Source organism: Xylocopa sonorina, chromosome 1, assembly GCF_050948175.1.
Source record: "Xylocopa sonorina isolate GNS202 chromosome 1, iyXylSono1_principal, whole genome shotgun sequence".
Lineage (NCBI taxonomy): Eukaryota > Metazoa > Arthropoda > Insecta > Hymenoptera > Apidae > Xylocopa > Xylocopa sonorina.
In genome coordinates, this window is record NC_135193.1 from 9,886,246 (window position 1) to 9,908,022 (window position 21,777).

Sequence of the window (21,777 nt, forward strand, 5' to 3'; positions counted from 1 at the left end):
CCATGGGCGAGAGTGTTCCGGAGAAATTAATCAAATGCTGTGTTAGATAACAGCGGATATTAACTCTTAATTACTCGTATCACATTCTAGTAATCTGATACAAATTCCATTTTGCTATTATGTTTTAATTACATAAGCTACTCTCAGACATTAAATTGATCAACTCCAGTTTTTATAAATTTTTTAAATTTGATAACGAAGTATACGATGGAATAGTACTTCATTGTACACAAACCTAACGATTAACTTTTCCGAAAACTATGAGTTTTTGAACAGCTCATATGCATTGTTGTTGCTCTGTTTAGACAGCACGCACCTCATATCGAGTTCAATCTTCTAAAATCCTTTTTTTCATAGCGTAAATAATTAAGAGTTAACAAAATTAATGTACTGCATTTGTAAGATATACAACTTCAGGATAATCGAGTACAATATTCTCGATATTGTTCTTAAAGATCTGATCTTCTCTTCGTTGAAACAATAATTGGCCTTTCCTGATATGTATCAAATTATTTCATCCATGGTGTCAGGAAGGACGATATTAATCGACTGGTTCATAAAACTGTACTTAAAAAGATAAAAATGTACCTTTACGTTTGAAAAGGTTCAGCGACACGAACGTGAGGCTCCGAACAAGTGCGATAGACAGCTTTTTAACGCTCTTAACACATTCGAGAGTGGTGATTCGCTCTCTGTTTTGCTAGTTACTTAAAAGTATGTATTGACATACATCTGATCTGACGATTAGTACTGCAAAAACAATTGCTGGTTTCTACTGATAGTCTTGTAGTAATACGTTGGTCTCAAATGTGTTAAAATTGAACTTTTTGAGTAATTAACGCCGAGCTTGTCATCGACGTGTGAAAAGTATATGGGAACCGAATGGAAACGTACTTAAAAGTCGCTAGAAGTATGGATCCAATAGTTCAATTATTTCGTTGATTACCAATTTCGTTGGACGCGTCTCATTCAACTCCAGCATAATGATAAGATATACGTTTGTCGCGTTTGCTGGAGGTATTAGAAAAAGTTTCATGTCCGAGCAAATCATCGCGATATCCTAAAGATCGCGCGACTAGTCTGGCCATCGGGCCGTAAAAGACAAAGGTAAAATTTATGGCAAATGGTAATTTCTCTGATTACTCGTCGACTAGCTCCCAAAGCATGAGCGCAGCGTCGGTTCCACCGACTGTAACGACGTTCTGATCGTTATAGAGAAATCTGGCACAGGCCACTAGAGAACTGTACACCTTTTCTTCGACGTATTCAGCCTTCCCACTGGTACATGGGTATCTAAAAAGTCTTAAGTATCCTTCTGCATCACCGCTGACTAACATGTCGTGAGCTGCTGACCTACTTGACGTAGTTAGAACAGTCGTTAACGGATAGTAACGGTTATTCCACATTCCTGTTGACAGTAACGAAAATTACGTTTAATAATCAAAATTTTAATAATGCAACAAATTTCTTATATTTACCAGACACCATGTAGCCAACCATACAATTATGGGTGTACCACTTCACATCCTTCATAACTAATGGACTTTTTTCTGACGACAACGCCTTCACGTCCCCTGCACAGATTGTGTACGTTATATCAAGTATCATTTTGAAAATAATTTGGTTGTAAAATTATGTAACGTTACAGAACACTAGGTCATAGTCTTGTGTGACCGTCTGAAGAAATCTGCTGTCGGAACTCCAATCGAGTTGCACCAACGGTTGCGTACCGCGGATCTTGTTACTCTTTTTATACGAAAATCCATCTCTGGATACCCTGAAGAGATATACGCTACCATTTTGAGAACCCATTGCTACGATTTCGCCCGCTATTCAATAGAAACCAATTTATATCGTGTTATTTTAATTAATATAAGAGAATGTAAAAAAAAATGTATATGGTACATGAGATTCGACAATGTATCTTACTTGGATTGTAGCCAATGCACGACAAGGGTGAGCCACAAACTCTAAGGGTTGCTACAGCTGCCCCCGTGTCCGCAGCAAGGACCAGTAGATGACCCTCTGATGAACCAGCCGCGAGTGCAACTCCGAAAGGGTGGAAAGCTATACAGATGCACTCGAAGCCAACCTAAAAAAAGAAGTCCGGTTGTTCCAACGTTACCTGCGATAAAGTTAAGTTAAAAATATTCAATTAAACTACTTGTGTGGTCCACAATAGTTTGTGTCTCCGCCAAAGTGCAATGTTCTTGTCATGGCCAGCCGTGGCGAACACCTCGTCGTCAGGATGCACAGCAAGACCCCACAACTGTCTTCCATGACCGAACACAACCTGATTGAACCTTCTCTGGAGAGATCCTTCCAAAATATTATTTCTGGTAGTTCCTACATAAATATTCCCGTCATTCCTTCCCGGTCTCTGAGGATAGATACTCCGTACTCCTCCCACCGCCTCTGGCAACTGAACAACGCAAAATTCTGATTCATCATCAACATCATACTCGAGCTTCAATTAACACATTCGGGACCGATGATCCAACATATGAATCATGTAATATTTCATCCGCTTAGCCAATTATTCAACGTGCGAGTTATAGTAGCAGATACTGTAAAAAAATAGTCCTGTAATAATACGTCGGTCTCGAACGTGTTAAAATGTAGAACAACGACGTACTTTTGTATCGGTGATACGCTTGTAATTCTGAAGGGAATCCCACGCGGCAATTTTCCGGTCTTTCTCTCCCCCAGAGAGTAATGTTCCCTCAGATAACATAACGAGTGAACTAATACCCTTATTGTGTGCTTCGAACTCCATTCGGACAAAATACGCGCCATCCGCATCAACGGAGTAGACGGTGATGAATCCGTCACTGTCTGCCGTAACGACATCTCCGTCCTGCTCGAACTGTATGCTAGTCACGTGCGTGCGAGATGGCTTAAATAAGAAATTAGAATCAATAAACAATTCTGACAGTTAAGTAGGATTGTTTTGTTACTGCTTACAGGTTTAATGATGTCTGTCCTCTCGAAGAAACCATCTTTTCGTCGATTCCAAAAGGTCAGATGACCACGACCGTGCGTGATTAAAAGATTATCGTCAAGAGGATGGAAAGCTGCACCAGTTAGATCCTCCTGCATGGTCTGTAAAATTATCATTATGCATGGACGTTATGATGTATGATCATGAGGTTGTGGCGTGCGTGAAAGAGGTGGAAAAAAGCTTACCGCCACTTTACCCAATAAATGGCCCCACTGCCATTGCCACACCGAGAGTATTGCTTCTCTGCCAGCGTCAACCGCTAGCACATAACTACCCCCGTTCTGTGCATAAACAATGGTATAGAAACATGCCCGTTATTTAATTTTTCTTGTACTTCTGTCTAATCCCCTACTATATATTGTGTATATATATATATATATATATGTACTTATAATGACATGATATTTTACCAGCTGCGAAAACGCTAACGCGGAGACGCCCATCTGGAACTCTGTCATTCCAAACACGTATAGAGTGAGCAGGGTCTCTGTTGACCATATGCGGACGTGCGGTTGCGCTTTTCTGTGTCTACCAGCTTTTTGCCCGGATGCCACAAGCTCCCTGCTTGGGTGAACCTATATATCAAACGGATCTGTTAACTTTCTTTATCACCGTCCATTAGTCCACTTTTATAATGCTAGTTATACCGACTATTTCTTAACCCAGTCAAGAAAAAGTACAACGAAAATAAGGAATAATTTGGAATTAAAAGATAATACCTCCATACAGGTGATATCTTCAGTGTGGCCCACATAGTGCCGTTGTGCAACTTCCTCTCTGTCGAAGAGAACAGCCACGGCAGCAACGTAATACAAGAGTTCTCCACTCGGCAGAACCCAGAGATTTCTTCGGGTATCGGTGCCCCGATATCCGTAAACCCACTCAAGTTGTAACTTTTTATCCGGTGGAGAATTGTCCACCGGTGGCAGATGAGAAGGCGGGTAAAAGGATCTTCTCAGTCCTCGGATGGTTACTCTGGCAGGCTCGTCCCGTAACACCTCGACCACGCTATAATCTGTTCAAAAAAAGTACACAAAATAATGGTGCTCATTTAAAATCATTATTTATTATTAGATAATCGGTGCGAATAATGGATAAGCGAAGAGAGCGATATGGAGAACCGTTTACTCGGACGACGTCTGAGTCGGGGGCGTACAAAGCGCGTGGTCTGCTTTTGCTACGGGCACGTCTTTGCCGACCGATATCTTCGACCACAGCGGGTGGTCCTCGCGACCTGGATCTTCTCGCTGGGGATGCCGTCACAGCTCCGACCAGCCCGATCCCCGATCCGGTGCCCAGGTAAAAAGTATCCACATCGGCGAATTCGTTCCGTAGTTGCGAGAAACTTCTTACCTGTCGAGAATATTTTTTTAAGAGATAAACTAACGGCATAATCAAGGAAAAAAGGTATACAACATACTTTCTACACATACCCTTTACTCAAGTACCTTTTATATCTTTAAAAAATTCTGAAGAGAAGAATCTACAGTGATAAATAGAGGAAGGGCATTTTAATGTTCAATGCCTTTTATGTTTCTTTACATATATTGTGTTACTTTTTTCTTTGGTTGAACACTGTAAAAATGATAGGAAAGAGAGTATAATTTTATTAAATGGTATAAAAATTGTTGACTAGGTGTGTATAGGCGTCAAAATGAATGAATCAGGAGACATTTTGTCCTCGTCTCAGAATGGTATCACGAACGTCATCGTTAACGTAGAGGCCACGACACGAGGTGTGTACACGATGAAGCATAAGGTAGCCAAATGCTCGGTAAAGAAAATTGGTCAATTTGAAATTCATATACGGTCGTGACCTGAAAAGATGGATCTCTGACCTTTTTCCCAAGGGCCTTCGACCCACTTACATCCACCACCTTCACCAAAACGTATAATCGTGTAATATGTTGTAAGGAAGAAAATGTGAATCAATTGAGGAATAATGGGAATTATCAAAATGGCACACAAGAAGTAATATCTTTTATATATTATATTTCTGCTACTATATCAATAAGATCTATATTTAGGTGGTTAATTTCTAAGCGAAATATCTTGCGTTTGTAATTGATCTACTTTATTTTTCAGAAATTTTTTTCCCAGATTACCGATCAAATTTTTGAGTATAAAAAAGCAAGAAATTAATGAAAAGGATTCACAAGAGAGTTAACCAACGACCCTATTCCGTTTACAGCGAAGAAGTCGACCCCAATATCGTCACGCTTCATTTCGATGCTTCTATCCCCCACCACCGCATGCATATTTATGGACAAACATTATTCAACCAGATTTTATAAGTACGATGCCGAGCCAATGTCTTCGATTTGCATAAATCGCTGATAAACTTTCGAGTCGCCCACGTTTCAGTCGTTCACGAACGTCGACGAATCGATCACGATGTACGTCATTCCCTTTTGAGATTTTTGGCTACGAATTCGTATGGTGTTTCGTGCGAATTTCTATGTTAATCATTCGTACCGGAATTACTTACCTCTTGACCTGAAACTGTGAACATCCTTTTGGCCCCGTTCATCTTCAGCACCTGTCCAAGGTCCTCCAGCACCTCTTCGAACGGTTGTGAAGTGCGTAGGTTCAACAAAACCCGACACTGAAATTTAATTTTATAACATTCATTTGCAAACAAAAATTTGTAAAACTAAGATACGTTCATTTCCTTTACGAAGATATATATTTAGGTACTCTATTTTAATCCTTTACTGTGTCTAATGCAACATTAAAATCATACGTTGCCAAAGAAGATTTTTATTATACATCTCGATTTCAATTAAAGAAACGACTATTGACCACTACCTAAGTTTTGCCCATCGACGTTAAAACAACGAAAGATTTGAACGATAAAAATTAGTTTATCTAATAAGGAGAGTTAGTTACCTGTACAGTGTGGTCATGATTGTTAACGATTCGTATGACACGTCCCGAAGAAGGTTTTCCACCACCGGGAGGTGGTGCTTCGTCAGTGATGGAAGCTTTTCTGCTGAGACTCGCCACCGCTGGTGGTCTGCTTTGCCATCCTCCGACACCACCTCCAACGCTTGCTCCACCTCTGCTACCTCCGCCAGTGGGACTCGTGTACCAGGTGTTGCTCTTTTTTCCATAGCTGGCCGGCTATTATTTTAAAGTTTACATGAAACGAGTTAAAAACAAGTTATATTAAAAAAAAAGAATACTCGATTATTTCCGTTGCTCAATAGCACTGAGCACATAATTGAAGTCTAGGCATGAAAACTATGTCACAAATTACAGAGAATAATTTATTTTTAGTGGAACTTAGAGGACCTGCAGCATGTCGGCCGGCAGCGATATAACTTCAAACGAGTCACTCATCAATACAACAAAACTGTCACAGCCCTCCCAAAATTTTGGGCTGTAGGACTCTAGCTCGGAATCGCTATAGGAGTCCGCCTTGTCTCCACCGGCACTAAAGTCCGGCTCCAGATCCGAACGGGACGAAGAACTTGCCGACTCAATGGTGGACCTAGATCACTATAGTCCAGCGCGTCGATATTCACCGTCCTTGTGGATGTTCCTTAACAACGAACAACCAACTTTTATCTCTTCTTATTCACATTTTTCTTCACCACTCGCTCACTTGGTACTCGCACTGTCTCCCCTTAAATTTTCTTTTCAATTATCTCAATAATATCTAGTACGCGTAAAAAATGAAAATGAAAATGCGATCACAGGAATAGTAAACGGTTAATCTCTCCTTTCTAATTGTACGAATTATACTCCGCAGGTTGGAAGACTTTGACTTTGGTTGTGTAATCATATGAATGAAGCGGTTCGTATGAAAAAACAGGGAAACTGTCGTGGAAAACGTCGATATGACCTTAAGGCCTGCGCCTTATAATCGCACCAGGTAATAACGAAAGTGAACCGAGCGATCAGAAGTGAAAACGTGGTGTCTAGAAGAACAGAGGATCGCGAGAAGGCTCTGACCACTATGTGCAACCTCGGCTGTGCTCGATGGACAACTGGAGGCGGGGTGTCTGCTGCCCCATCGGGTTGGAGAACCAGCCCCTTGGCTGCAACATCCCCTACCCTCCCCCTCCGCTTACCGAGGAGAGCCATCGTGTCTCAAGGCCAAACAGCCACCCTGTTTGGCGGAGGTGCACACCTAGCGAAATAGTACGGCACCCTCGCATATGTATGTATCTGTACAAAATTGTACGTCACCAGATCGTTTTTTGGTTTCACGAGTTTTATCTTTCGCATAGCATACAAGGTACTTTATGACCGACTTAAAAGCGATCATACGATAAGCGCACCATTTTTTTTATCGTCATCTCACGTGTGTATGTTCTTTATGTAACAAGGTCTCGTGTATCGTTGATTTTTTTTTCTTGCTCTACCTCGAGGGTGGTTTCGCCGGTCCCGTAGTTTCTCGACAAAAGAAGATAAATTATGATGGACAGATGGAAATTTCGTTAAATGGTAGATTGATGGACACACGGTAACGAGGAGACCAGGCTGAAAGCATTCTTTGGAATTAAGGACGCCACACCTTGATGGATTAGGGTCCAGAATCTTCGCATAAAGTAGTATCACGTCGTACCAATTATTACGATTGGTTAAATAGGGTCAATATTTAAAGTGAACCGGACAGAGCAGAGAAGAAACATTGACGAGGCTAATAATTTGATAGAACGAATAAATGAATTCGAGACAGGTACATTGCCGACATTATGCCAATAATTCAACGAATTTACCGTCACTCGCCATACTACTAATTCGCACTTCGTTCGTTTTTAGATAGTATTTATTGATTTGACGATTTGAAGATTCTTTGTTGATACAATAAAATTTTGCAACAATAAAAATAATCGATTTTGATACCGTGAAAAGTAGATCGATCGACCAATAAACCTGAACCAGCGTTCATCGTCATACAGTTGCAATGCAATGCTAGCTTTGATGGGATTGGTATGATAATGGAAGCATATATTAACACAGGGTGAAGGTCAAATGACCCTCTCATTCTCGCACACCCGAGCAACCCTTCCGGTAGTGCACAGTCTGTGACGTAAGTTTAACCCTTGACGGAGGTCGTCTATGTTATCTATTCTTTGGACTTGTTACTTTTCTAAAAAATAACTATTCAACAGTCCAACTTTAAATTTATAACAAAATAGTCTAAGCCTTGGTACCAATAAAAACACGTCGATTGGAGTTCTTAATGCAACCATAAAACAGGCTTTTACAGTTACGTTCATTGGATGATCGCTTAAAAATTCAGCGATTGCAAGTACTGTATAAATTTCAGCGTTGCCAGTGGAATCTCTCACGTGCTAGTCTCGTAAAGAGCTTCATGAATTTCGCTCAAGGCTGCCGGCCTCTTTATTGCAACTCTCTGGAAGGCCTTTCGCCTGGTCTCGCGTGAAATTAGTATAACTATGTTCCATGACGAGATGCTCTCTTACATCACCGTTGAATTTTAACTCTTCGAAGCCAAATTCGAAATAAGTATGCGGGTCAGCCTCGTCAAGTTTAAAATCAGAATGACACGCTAATCTATCATCTCTTTCATCGAAATGATCACGAAACCCCCGAGGTCCGTTGTTCACGAAAGGGTCTATTTATAAATTGCATTCTAAAAATAATCATTTTCCTCAATGTCGACAAAACAACGTCGCAGAAAGATTTAATCCTTATAATTATGGAAGTTTGCCGCTGAACGAAACGAAGGTTCGTTCATATCGGATACATTTTAAGCATTCTTCCTTGAGAGAACACTCTATATTTGCATAGTAATGGGCATCGTGACTATTTCGGATCAATATTTCTTTTAAGTAGAGAAATATTTACTATAGGCAACTTCTCTATACGGCATAATTAATTTGTTCCGTTTCTTTCTCAGAATTTTTCCAGAAAGAACTGGGTAACTTTACAGTTTTTAAATGTTTCGAACTACCTGTACAAGGTATCGCAACGTACAACGCTAATTTGATGAAATAGGATACTGGAAATGGTTGAACTTCAAGGAGCAAAAGAACAAAATAATGTCCATTCACGAAAAGTCCAGTTGGTTCGCGTTGTAATTTATAAGCTGTGTACGTAAATTACGATTCGCAAAACGAACCGCAGTACATATGAGTAAATGCATATGTTGGTTCACAAGGCCAAGGTCACGGTGCAACAATCTTCCGGGTGGCAAGTATGCGAAGCCGATCGAATTGAAGGCGCAATGAAAGTACGCGTGGGTGCACCCTCTGGGTTCACCATGGGTGCTACAACCCTTAACCTTTTCACGCATTTACCCGGTCGTACACCCCGTGTGTTGATTCAAACTTCTGAGGCAAAAACTACTTTGCATAACATTTTCACAATTAAATCAGTAAGTAGACTTCCCGCGAACTCCTTTTCATTTCAGGTAAAGAAATAGTTTTGCATCTTACATAACTGTTTATCTCTATTCATCATGAAATATGCGATGTACAATTAGTCTTTGATACCATGGACTAATTTGTTCTCTTTTCAGGTCTTATTGATCAGTTAGAATCTTCAATCTTGACGAAAATGAAATTCACTACTTTCTAGAGTATACTATGGCTCAATATGTTTGCTGATAAGGATACCAGTTCTCAGATATTATCAAGAATATTTTAACCTTTATGCTTTTTCATAATATTACTCCTTTTCTCTCTCTCTCTCTCTCTTTTCCTCTATCTCTTCCTCCATTAAATAATTCATCTAAAAAAAATATTCATTGGATAAATCCATATATCTATTTGCTAGGAATAATAGAGCGAAGAATCGAACTTAAGAATTCCTTCTATAAATCGGCACTCCAATTCGCAACATACTAAGGTGAATATCCCACTTGACCATTTACCTTCATGATAAGAGAGCGGAGACCGTCGAGAAAGGTCGCCACGTTGTACTTCAACCCTTAACCTTTGGCGACAAGTCATTGACTAGGAATTATCATTCACACAATATCATCAATGCAATACAATCAAATCCTTTAATTAGGAGAAAGAGGTAACTATTAGTTTAACCAATCAGTATTAAAAATATTAGTTTAGTATTAAAAATATTTATTTCATCACTCTTTTATTTACATAAAACGTACAATTTTTTGTAGCAACTTACTTTAATTAAGATGGTAAGTTTGCTATGTGATTAAATTTGTAAGTACGTATGATTTACTTAATCATTGAGTGACGTAATAAATGTAATTTTCAATGCTGAATCATTTGTTCTTTTGCATTGAGCTAACACAGGGTCTTTGACACAGTTTGAATGTTTAGAAAAAATTTTCTGCGGCTTGCGAATTTCGAATTTCTGTTGGATAAAAAAATAAAATATATTTCTAACAATTTCTACATGGCATTCAATGCATGCGCGCAGAACGATAATTGGTCGATGATAAGAACTCTTGCACCGATAAGTTGGTCGCGCAACGATCGTAGGTTTAATTCGGCCGGACCGATTAACACGAAACATTTTTTTCTCTCTCGTTATCGCGGATCTCACGTGGCATATACATAACCCTGATTTTTCACGACGATCGCTGCCTAATATTAGTTTCGTGCGCGCCGTGTAAAAGGGTAATATAAAAGTTGCACATGGAATTGCGATGTAAACCGTCTAGGGCTCGAGAATTAAGAAACAGGTATATACTTTTGCAGAGTATCGTTGCATCGTATGCTCTTCGAATACAATGCAACAGAAACGTTTTACTCAGTCATACATGAATCACTTAAATCCCTGATATATCAGCAAGACCGTGATGAATTACTTCAATTTGTACCCAGTTGGAAGAAGTCTATTCTCAAGCTGTTCGAAGTATACGTAATTATTTTTCTCATGAACGAACACGGCTTCAACTTGAAAGTGTAGATAGAAAGGGAAATAATTCCGACCCAATTTTATCCATTCTAAACTCTAATTAGAGCGAGGCAAACTAACTAGAGTAATCCAACAGTAATGCAATCGAAATTTATAACTCGTGTAACTCATTAATTTATAAACCATTGACTGGACACCACCGTGCATTGCAAAATTGTATTTTTTCTACCTACTTGGACTGACATTAAAATTTCATTACTTCCGTATCACTCTATGCTTCGTTAGAACGAAATCAGGCGACATAAGGGTTGCTTATACATGCGAAACGTTGAAATCGTAATTGACATATATTACAGGAGGTGCGTGACGAGCGAGCGTGCCGCACGGATCAAGAGAGAAAGAGAGAGAGAGAGGGTGTAACCGTACAGGGTAGTTGTCCTGCGAAGTTGTTCTGCGACAAGCGTGCAAGCGGAGTGGTTAAAAGGCAACGAGTGCCATACAGACGGGATGCCGCAGTGATTTACATATCGTCGATCGTAGTATACACCGTCATGTGAGGAGAACGGGTGCTCAGAACTTCGTGTGGTGTACGCACCGGTGAAAGAACGACGAATTTTCAAGATACTATCCCAATCGACCCTTACCGAAATTCATTTGTTTCGAATCCATGGTTCATGCATATTCAATCGCCGACAACTGAGCGATAAATGAACCAAGCCACGGATTACAATGCGAACAAGAACACGAATCTGCACGTTTCGTGATAACGCAATTAAAGTAGAAGGAGGTGAAAGAAAGTAGGTAACGGGGCAGCATTCTGGCCAGTTCGAGTTCGCGTTTACACGTTTCCTTCTGTTTTGCTTCCTATTCCTTTAGCCGCTTGCATCTGTGAAACCTGGTCCAATTGCAAAAAAATGCTTCCGAGTAATGAAAACTAGAGCGCAACTGTTCGACGCGGACAAAAGTAGAAACTACGATGAAATTCTCCGGTCATTAAAACAGTAGATACAGTTTAAGTTCGAATCAGATTGAACGACCGCGTAATTATTCGATATACTAACGGTATATCGCTCACAAGATCGACGTAATAATCTCAATTAAAGTGGACTGCCGTCAGGCATGCACCCTTGGTTTGAACGAAAAACAGCAATCACATCAAACGAAGGAGCGGCAAAATTTACGAGCTCGTAGGAGTTCGTTTATCGTTGAAAATATATTTTTCGTTCACCCACCGCCCTCATAATCACCGGATAAGTACAATTAATCCGCGGCCAAGCATACGGCACGTACTTCGTTTTTCCAAAACGATAAGGGCACGGTACGTCAAGAAATTTGGTACACCAAGATTATGGCTATCGAAACTTTCGTGCTAGTCACAACACGTTCCATGAAATATCCCCGCGTAAAACGCCTTAAAAACGCGACAACCATCGCGTCACTACAATATCCCTTTGTAGTTACATACTTTCTTCCTATTTTTTAAGAGAGTGTTCGCTGTAATTCCGTGACGCATGTAGGCCAGTGTATATGCTTACGTGCAAAGTTTCTGTCCGACGTTTAGAGTTCGTGACGGATCACAGTGGGGTGGTTGACACAAATTTCAGTCGGCTTAATAATTATTTCTTTCGAGAACGATCTCGAGCGCTGTTACGTCGTAGTATATCTTTTATGAATTTACAGGAGAGGGTGTGCACGGCGGGCGTTGTGTCGCGGCCAGTCAGAAGGAAAGGAGGACTCGTTATCGCGGCGAGGGTCACCGCGATATGAAAATGAAGAACGGGGCTGAGGAACGTGCGTGACGGATCGTCCCGTGGGTTCGAAATGTGCCAACAGCGATTAGAAAGGAACAATCGCGGCGATTATTCACCCGTGAAACGCTGCTTGAAGGATGGCGATTTATTGGCGACGCTTTTTATTGCTTACATTTCGGCCGTAGACTTAATCATGATAAGAAGAAAAAACTGCATGAAATCCGAGGTGAAAGTTTTGCAGGTGTAGGTCGGAACGGCGTGAGTTACATTTTTGAAGAAAGCGTACAAATTCTTGCATAATTATTTAAGATACCAGAGTACCTTTCCACCATTTAAATCTAATTTAATTTTTCCATTCCGTTATGAGTGAGACGAGATCTAGATATATTATTGGCAACGAAATATCGATTTTAGATTTTTGCTACTTATTTCATTCGTCAGAACCGTCCAGTCAATTGCAACAGTGAATTGTGCTAGACAATCTAAGTGACGGAGACATCAATGCACGACTGGTCATGGTTCCGCGTCCCTGACGCATGTCCAAAATTGTTCGACGTTATCGTAGGAACCATCAATGACGCTCGATAAACGTTTGTCGGGCTCACGTGTGTACAGCGTTACATACGTTTAGGCAACTAGAGGTTTGCAGCAGTAATAAACTGTTACTTCCGACCGCAGTAGTAACGCTGTTGTGAGAGACGGTCAGAACATAATTGATTGCATCAACTCATAGCCGGGTGTAATCGGTGCTATATCTTCCACTGGTTCCTCGCCACTTCCGTTACCTCGCGACATTAATTTTTCATCGTGTTATCGCTCCCATGTGCGTCACTATTTCGTTAGAATTTCAAGTGCAGCTATAAATTTCAAAACATAACTCGATACCCGTCTTCAACGCGAAAACTGAGGAGGTGCACCTATTTTACATTGAATTACATTTTTTTTAGACGAAGAGCGCGAGACTTCGAAGAATTTGTCTTCGTGCGAACTTCTAAGGACGGAATAATGGAAACGCCGTTTGTGAATCGTCCATGTGAAGAGAACATCGTATTTATTGATCCCTTGCGGGACTGACCAACGGTCAATGAGATACGGTCTCTCCCTTGCAAGCCGCCCTACGACTCGCGAAAGCCCTGCATCGGTCTCCTTAACGGAAGTACAAACCTACCCTCGCACATGCCGCCAACTCTCCGTGCTACAACGTGATTCATGCGTTCCAAGAGGAGCTCTACTGCGTGCATTACCGGGAAAGTAGCCAGTGGCAATTCAAAGAATCGCAGAAGTCAGAACATTGCATATTTTCGCGCTCCAATTTTATTAAACTTTACAATAGTCTTACATAGGATGGCTGAACGGATACTTGAAACATAATTACCAAACGATATACGGATGAAATGAATTATTGGACAAATGCTCGAGATAGGCCTTTTAATACCAGGACGGCATATAGAAATTCTAGCCCAAGTACCGAGGTGAAGAAATTGGAAACTATTTGAGAAGCGATTGTTATCACGATGCGGAGGAAGATTGAAATAACGACTGGCTTGGTGGAATATTCACAAAAGCATGTAGATGATTCGAACGCATGGAATATGATAATGGGCTATTTAGCAAAATGGGATAGCGTACCATTCGAACGGGACTGAAGTAAGTAGAGAGTGTGGCGGAGTCGAAAACAAGAAGGCGAGACGCGAAGGCGAACTGGTGCGCAACCGCAAACCCAATTGTCCAGCCCCTTTCACCCCCGTTCCCAGCCAACCCTGTGGCAATACTAGCTCCCACTTTCCATCCCTCTGACATGCTCCCATCCCTACTACGGGACCGCAGATTCACTTATACAAGACGTCGATCTTCTGTGCCACGTGGCTTTGGTAAACAATGGTTGGATTACTTGGCACTGAATTCTGAAGATTTTATTTAATATTCTCATCCATACTGTTATACGCAAGAATTATTCCTTAAAAGAATAATAATTAATGACGCGATTCAATACCGGTATATCGAATATTTAATTCTTTCTTTTACATTTTAGGCTGATACGATAACCAGCAACAGTATGAATCATAGAATGGTCAGTATCGATTAGACTTTCTGAGATATAGGTCAAGGCGAACGTTGATCTAGACATTGGCCAGCAGGAATAGAAAATATGGATCACGGGTATGCGAACACCGATACTGAACTTCAATCGGCATGCAACGATAGGATCGTGCATAAGCTTTGACCACTTTGCTGGATTATGGGTTGACCTGACACGAGACCACCGTCGATCGAAATAACGGATCGTACACAAGCGGTGGCAAGAAGGCAGAACAGTGACGGTACGATATAACGAGCGACCTGGTCACACCTTAGAAGTTAGAAATCAGGTTGGGGCGTGGGCCACCCCTCACGTGGTATGACGCAACGATAAGTGATATCCAATCCTCCCTATCGGCACCTTCATCAAAATAATGAACACCCGTGGCCTTCCAGGCGAATCGAGTTGAAAGGTTTCTTCGTTAATTGGACCATTTTCCCCGACAATCAATCCCTCTGCACTCTCGAATCCCGTCGACGATCCCTTCGCACTGTCCTTGTCGTGTTATACGCTTGGCAAACGCAACAATTAATGTAAGCACGTAACTCTGTGGTAAGACTAATTATTGTTTAACGTTTTGCCAAAGAGTAATTAATATAGAGCAATAATCGTCGCGACCAACGTTCTTTTTAGGTAACTAGGCAGATCGGCGTTGCGTGCGGCCTGCTTAAAAGCTGATCTGGGCCAGATACACAGTGATTGTCGACGGCAATATACGCAGCTTTCTTATAAATCGCCATATCGCAACCTGGCCAGCCCTTTTGAACACTCCATTGATATGTATGTATACGGATGTATGCACACGCACGTGTCCAACATACGTCCGAACACGCGTTTGTAGAAGTCGCCTGGTGTTTTTACGTCCGTCCACCTTCTTGCGCAATATACTGGCTCATGAATATTAAGAATGTGTGTACAACCAGCGCTGGGGTTCGCTTTAATTATACGAACGATACACAGGCAACGTCGCCCCCGGCAGGGAAGAATATTTACTTTTCGCCGTGCGCAAGTCCTTGCACGTGTTGAATTATCGCTGTCGTAATGAGATCGGTTCTCTCGTTCGAGAGAGGGAAGGGGTGCTGTTACCTGACCAGAGATTTGATCTACACATACACGCGATCCTGTGTCTTAAGGACCTTATTTCTTCTTCGTGCAATGTATCAGATCGAACGACCCACTTTCCCGCTCATGGGCGATTAAGACCGACTCTCCCCAAGCGATCTTAAACACCGTGCGTTACGACGTGATAGGGAGGCAGTGTTTTAACCCTGGCAATGTCTCTTGCCACTAATTTGGTGTATCTCTAACGGTGTTTCGTGGTTTCTGCGTGTGGTTTCATCTGACGATGTAATCGGGAAACGTTTATAAATAGAAAGTTCTTTTTCTCCGCTTACCTTGAATGTTTTGTAGCTCGATACCACGTACGAGGCGCCGTCTTCGAGCTCATCCAGGGTGAGTTTCCTGTCACCATCCATGGAAAAGATGTGTCGCGCCCCTCTGGGCAAATCCATTCGCAGAGATAGCCGGTCCAGAAGCGCTTCCAGGGAACCAATATCTCGGCCTGGCTTAAACCTGCAATGTACCACCGATCAGAATCCACGGCATCGTCTGTGATAAACATCGATAGTGTCTTTCATATGTCGCGAGGAAGATCTCATTCATAGGCTAAAATCAAGGCCAAGCAAAGGTGTACACGCCACCTGCACCCGGAATAGGTACTAGTGTAAGCGTCCACATTTGGTGCACACGATAACGACGAAACAATACGATCATCCACAGAGGCGCAAGCTTCTACCGCTTAGGGGCTTACCTGAATTCGATGCCAGGGAAGTACGGGTCGCCATTTTTGTAGAATGTCACTCTTCTCGCCCTCCAATAGCCGAGGTTGTTGTATCTCGCGGGCGCCGGCTCGTGTCGGCTCTTAGGCCTGTGTTCCGGCTGCTCCGGAGGCGGCATGCGGGGACTGGAGGGTCTGCTCTGCCTCCAGAAGCCGGCCATGCCGCCTCCACCCCCACCCTCGTTCACAAGAACGCCGCCACCGACCGCCTCCTGCGCCGCTCCACCCTCCACTTCCACGTCCTCTTCCTCGTCATCCTCTTCCTCTTCCTCTTCAGCCTCCTCGTCCTCCTCCTCCACATCGCTACGAGCGCCTCCACCAGGCATGGTAGAAGTCGTTGCAGGGGTCGTTGTGGTGTTGGTAGCGTTCACCGTGGACGACGTCGTCGTCGTCGTTGTCTCCACGCCGCTAGGTGTAGTTGCTGTTACCACTGAATTCTTCGAGTCTTTCGGGGAGTTCTCGTTCTGCGCAGCCTCCTGCTCCTCCTTCTTCATTACACCTGTTTGAAAGAAAATGATATCATGGTTTTTCGAATTCTCTGTTGGAACTCACGTCTTTCCCTAAATCCTTCTTTATTAGGAATCGAAACATGCTATACGCGTTTACTTCTTCATACAGTGGTATCAATAAAGCATATTTTTAGTTATGGGTACAGGAATCTTTGTAGCGTAATGAAATGGTTGAAAAATACCTAGTTGTTTCGCGTACCTAATTATTCTTGCTTTAATCTATTTAAATAGAAACGCAAAGAAAAAAGAAAATAATAGGGCCTTGAGAAAATCGGCGCTGCAAAAGTTAGAGTAGAATCGTTTATGATATCCAATGCCATAGGGCAGCGATTATTACGTGCCACAGGATGTTGCACCGACTTTTAACGTGTATATCTGATTGAGGTTCCCCGAACACAACGAAACGATGATAATCTCGCTCGATAATTAACTCTCTCACCTGGCTCTGAGGTAGTGGTTGCGGCGAGCTGAGCACCAGCCTCGTTGCCGCCACCCACACTTCCGTCGCCTGCTAACTCCTCGAGCTGCCCCAGCCTGGAGCCGGCACGCGAACTCGACTGATTTTCAGCAGTGATCATCGGCACAAGGCCGCCGCTTTTCCCCTCTCACTTCTGTTTCTCTGGCCTTTCAACCGATTTCGATATTCCGAGATTAACCAAGTGATCCTGTAGAAGCAGAAATTTTTACTTAAGCACTTTTTCAAGGGTATTTTTCTTATTCTCAGCCAGAAATTCAATTCTCTTTGGCATTAATACAGATTGACCCTTCCGTGTCGCGACTTTTCGTAAAAAGATTCCAAGAACAATACATTTCTTCAAGTATCGATGAAAAAAGTAAACTAGCAAACAATAAGAGTGAAAAATTACTTCAAGAAGATCGTTATACCGATAAAGTGCAAAGAGTACATTTTACAAATGCTAATTTACAATTTTATTACGATTTACCGGTTTACGAACATTGTCGCAAGTTTTCTGGTGTAAATGTAATTAATGAACAGTGTATTTTAACTTCAGGTAGAGGCAACACCAAGGAAGAATTGTTACTGTTGCGTACCTCGTGATCGACTGGCAGCCAGTGTTCTCCACCACAGAGTCGTGGTCTTCTCCGTAAAATTGCTTGTCAAAATTGATGGATCGTTGAATCTTTTTTCCCTTCCGTGAGAATTCAAGGCTCTCCTTTTTTACACGTACCGCCTCGACACGCGGTAGGGAAGCGACGACAAGAAAACATGTAAGGACTTCCTTCTATATGCTTGACTGGACGTCCACGTGTCGCGTGATTTGCCGGGGAATCTCGATCGATCTTCCTGCTTACGATGCACTTTTATTTTATAGCTGCAGTTTGCTGCAGATCAATCGATCGCCCACTTTTATCTTCGCTTGATTAACGTGATTAATCGAACTTAAACTGCGTAAGTACGCGAATAAAATCCAACGAACACGTCTTCCACGATCCTTTCTCTCTCTCTCTCTCTCTCTCTCTCTCTCTCTCTCTCTCTCTCTCTCTCTCTCTCTCTCTCTAATGATTTAACGTTTTGTACTTGACCAGGAGCTTCGTGATATAAGATTAATGACACGCAATTACTTTGCGTTGCACCAGACGCTACAACCCTGAGGAGCTAAGGTCACGAACTCCGCACAATGACTCGGCCAGGCGCAGATAAAACCTTCGAATACATAGACTATCCTGTGCTGATCGCTATACTGGCAACAATTGGGAATAATGTAACAATTTTCATATTAATCAAATATTCCGTTGTACACGGTGCTAATCGAAATTAACATGAATCGATTTATTTATACGCGTAGACGCAGTATAAAAGTTTATCTCGAACCAGCGGGAGGCACAGTCTTTTCTATGCTACCACATTCATTCTTACGCACCAACAAATTAAAGTCAAGCCCTCCGGAAGTTCAACACCCATCGATCTCTTTCACTTGAATCCTTCGATCCGTCACCGGTCACCACGTTCATCACGGCTCGTGAAAAAGAAGAGAAAGAGTAAAATAGAAAAGTAATTATGCACGCTCGACTTTCTTGACTGCGGTTCAAAATAATATTCCAGCTAATCCGTTTTTTAGATTACAATCACCAATATCCACCAGTGAAAATGATAGGTAAAAATAAAAGGAACGAAGGGAGAGAGGAACACCGTAAACACCTTATCTCTTCGCTGATCGTCCATCGACACCGGAGCTCATTCGGACGCGCGATAACACCGTGCGACCGCGATGGTATACATATTCATGCGTCCTTCGACGATGGCGTCTCGACGTCGAGTGTGTCGCTCCGTGGGACAACCACGAACCACGCTACCTCAGGCGCCGCCGTCGTTGTCGTCTACGTCGCCGTTCTCTCCTGTCCGACGACGTTCGCCGGCATCGACGTCCTGTGTCAGTGAACCGACGCCAGCAAAACGAGCACCGAACTTGTTGCACCGCGATCAAGACGCTACGCGCAAGCCTCGTCTTCCACTCGGATCGTAGACCACTAGTTTGTAATCGATCAGAATAACATACCATAAAAGAGAAACTAGACGATGACGGATCAAAGTTTTAGATTAGATAAAATCCGCAGTTCAAATGTAATGAATACTTAAACTTACAGGTATCTCATGGAGGAGGAAAATAGATAAAACTAGCGAATAGACAGTATGTATAATAATAATCGAAGATTGAACTTGAAGGTATTTCGTGCAATGCTGGAAACAAGTGTTGGTAGAGGAAATTTATAATGAACTTGACTTTATGAGATTTATGATATTTCGTAACATGTCGCAAAACAGAAAATGGATTGAGAATATTACACTAAACTTTGGAAAATCCTGGAGAGGCCTATAGGGTGCAATGATTTTGCATGCAGAAGATTGCGATAGATTCTGAGAATGACCGTGTGCATTAGTTACTTAGATTTCGTGTAGCAACGTGGCACATTTGCATATCACGCCGGTTTGATGCCCGACATCGGCGTTGTTTAATATACGGTAAGTGTTGGACAATTATAATCTCATCTGAGAACTTTCAAACCGTGTAACACGCGTCAAATCGACTTTGCCTTAATAACGGGTACTGGACGCTCGGTCGAGTGAAACTTCGATAATTAGTTGCACGAAACGAAACATTCAACGTGGAATAATTAATAGCTTAAGACGTAAAAGTAGGAAAGAGGGACAGAAGTTTCAAGAAGCCTAAACTGAAACAAGAATCGGAGTTATTCATATGTGCTCCATTTTTCTCCGAGTGCTAAATATCTTTCTTTTAACACTCCCGCGGCGGCTTGCATTTCTTTTCAGGTTGAAATACCGTGCTTATCAGACTACCACTAGCCACTAGGATGATTAGCTGCATGAAGCTTAAGAATTGCAGAATGCACGATATGAATACGAGATACAAGCGTCAGCCCCAACGAAGGTCGAACGTAACAGGCTGTGTCATGTTAATGTTGCACATTCTACTGACGATCCCTTTGCATAAAAATTTGCGAATGAAATATTTCTTCGATTTTCAAGGTGCGCAAAACTTCCAAGAATTTTATTAGCGTGATCGTATAATATTTATCTAATGTTAGGATACAGCTTAAATGTTATGCTTATTATATTTGCACAACGTATGATTGTGTATCGATTTGTTGTATTACAATGGTCATCTTTAAAACATTCCCTTCTAGACGTGGCGAGCAGTCGATATTTTGGTGGGGTTTGCGTGTTCACCACGGAAGACGGCTGACCAGATTCGTTCCTCGACCACTTAAGTAATCGAGCGGCCGAGCGTCTCATATATCATGGTAAGCGTGATTCAGCAGGATTCGGTGAATATGTACCGAATATCGAATCCCAGAGTTCCCTTAGGATTGTTTGAAGTTCGTTACGTTTGTATCTGCTCGTAGAGCTATTTAACAACTACAGAATAAAAATAAAAAATTTTACAAACAATTTTTATTTTTTTACAAGAAATGTGAAGTGTTCATCGTTGTCTCTTTTTCGTTAAAGTATCTTATTTCCACAGATACAATGTGACAGCACAGCAAAGTAAAATTGGAAAATAGTGGTATCATACTATAAAAAATAAAACAATTCCTGTATATTGAAATAATTGCCGTCACGCTTTTAAATCTACCTGAATCTCGGAAAGTCCACAGAAGCCAAGCAGGTCAACACATTTCGTGTCACGGAATTATACCTATTTATACTTGAGTTAACGAGTGTACAATCAAAAAAAAAGGAGAAGTTTTTTCGTCCTCGAGGGTAAAGAAACATGTCTCAGTAATTTCGAGCGATATGAAAGACTTTTCCGGAAAGCCAAAGTGAAAATAGCAATCGACTTTAAAATAAAACTAAAAGGACCGTTGAATGAAAGCTAGTCTGAACATTTCTGTCTTTATTTAACTTCACGCCATTAAACATCTAACAGTTCCCCTATAAGTCTCACAGAGAGATGAGCTTAATAAATTGAATTTAACTAGTGCTTATTGTTGGATAGAAAACTGTAAAAGATAATTACTACCATTCATTAAAAACTGTCGTCTTATAGGTTTATAAAGGTCACACGCAACTAGCGATGTACTGCTTATGCGCGGATATAAAGAAAATAATACACGGTGATATATGTTTTTCCGTAAATCGGTGAGGGTGTCAGATCAAGCTGTTAACAACACGTGTGATTAATGATGCAACTACATAGTTATGTAATATATAGATACGTATAACAATCACTAACGTAATATTTAATATTACCAGGTTTCATATAGAGGCAATTTATCATAAGATCCTTATCGATAGATATCCAAAGACC

General features: G+C 41.6%; 2 protein-coding genes and 1 long non-coding RNA gene across 5 annotated transcripts in view; 2 read left to right on the forward strand and 1 right to left on the reverse strand.

Moving 5' to 3' along the window:
• LOC143422251 (7SK snRNA methylphosphate capping enzyme) overlaps positions 1-21,777 on the forward strand; it is a 37,619-nt gene that overhangs the window by 8,193 nt on the left and 7,649 nt on the right. The window lies entirely within an intron of this gene.
• On the reverse strand, positions 749-18,413 carry Dcx-emap (Doublecortin-domain-containing echinoderm-microtubule-associated protein). Of its 2 annotated transcripts, XM_076892738.1 has the most exons (17): positions 18,041-18,413; positions 17,427-17,652; positions 16,452-16,977; positions 16,036-16,213; positions 5,891-6,124; positions 5,490-5,606; positions 4,123-4,354; positions 3,721-4,016; positions 3,412-3,576; positions 3,187-3,282; positions 2,965-3,102; positions 2,636-2,896; positions 2,165-2,422; positions 1,930-2,092; positions 1,647-1,829; positions 1,479-1,574; positions 749-1,408 (listed from the first exon to the last, which is right to left on the reverse strand). In XM_076892738.1, exons 2-17 carry the CDS (start codon positions 17,563-17,565, stop codon positions 1,140-1,142), a joined length of 3,351 nt encoding a protein of 1,116 aa, XP_076748853.1. In that variant the 5' UTR covers positions 17,566-17,652; positions 18,041-18,413; the 3' UTR covers positions 749-1,139. The 2 variants fall into 2 exon arrangements, with proteins under 2 accessions (XP_076748853.1, XP_076748859.1); XM_076892744.1 differs by lacking the exons at positions 16,036-16,213; positions 16,452-16,977; positions 17,427-17,652; positions 18,041-18,413 and adding an exon at positions 6,296-6,415.
• Positions 18,840-20,844, forward strand: LOC143424574 (uncharacterized). Of its 2 annotated transcripts, none has more exons than XR_013101945.1 (2): positions 18,840-19,480; positions 20,654-20,831. It is a non-coding gene; the product is annotated as an uncharacterized LOC143424574 (long non-coding RNA). The 2 variants fall into 2 exon arrangements; XR_013101947.1 differs by lacking the exon at positions 18,840-19,480 and adding an exon at positions 19,619-19,970 and having other exon boundaries at positions 20,654-20,844.

Bases quoted from the DNA above. Each gene is read 5' to 3' on its own strand.
- Dcx-emap (XM_076892738.1), bottom strand. From the start codon at position 17,565: ATGATCACTGCTGAAAATCAGTCGAGTTCGCGTGCCGGCTCCAGGCTG. The intron at 2,897-2,964 runs GTAAGCAGTAAC...TTCTTATTTAAG, and splicing joins GGACAGACATCATTAAACCT to CCATCTCGCACGCACGTGAC. The intron at 1,575-1,646 runs GTAACGTTACAT...CAATCTGTGCAG, and splicing joins AGACTATGACCTAGTGTTCT to GGGACGTGAAGGCGTTGTCG.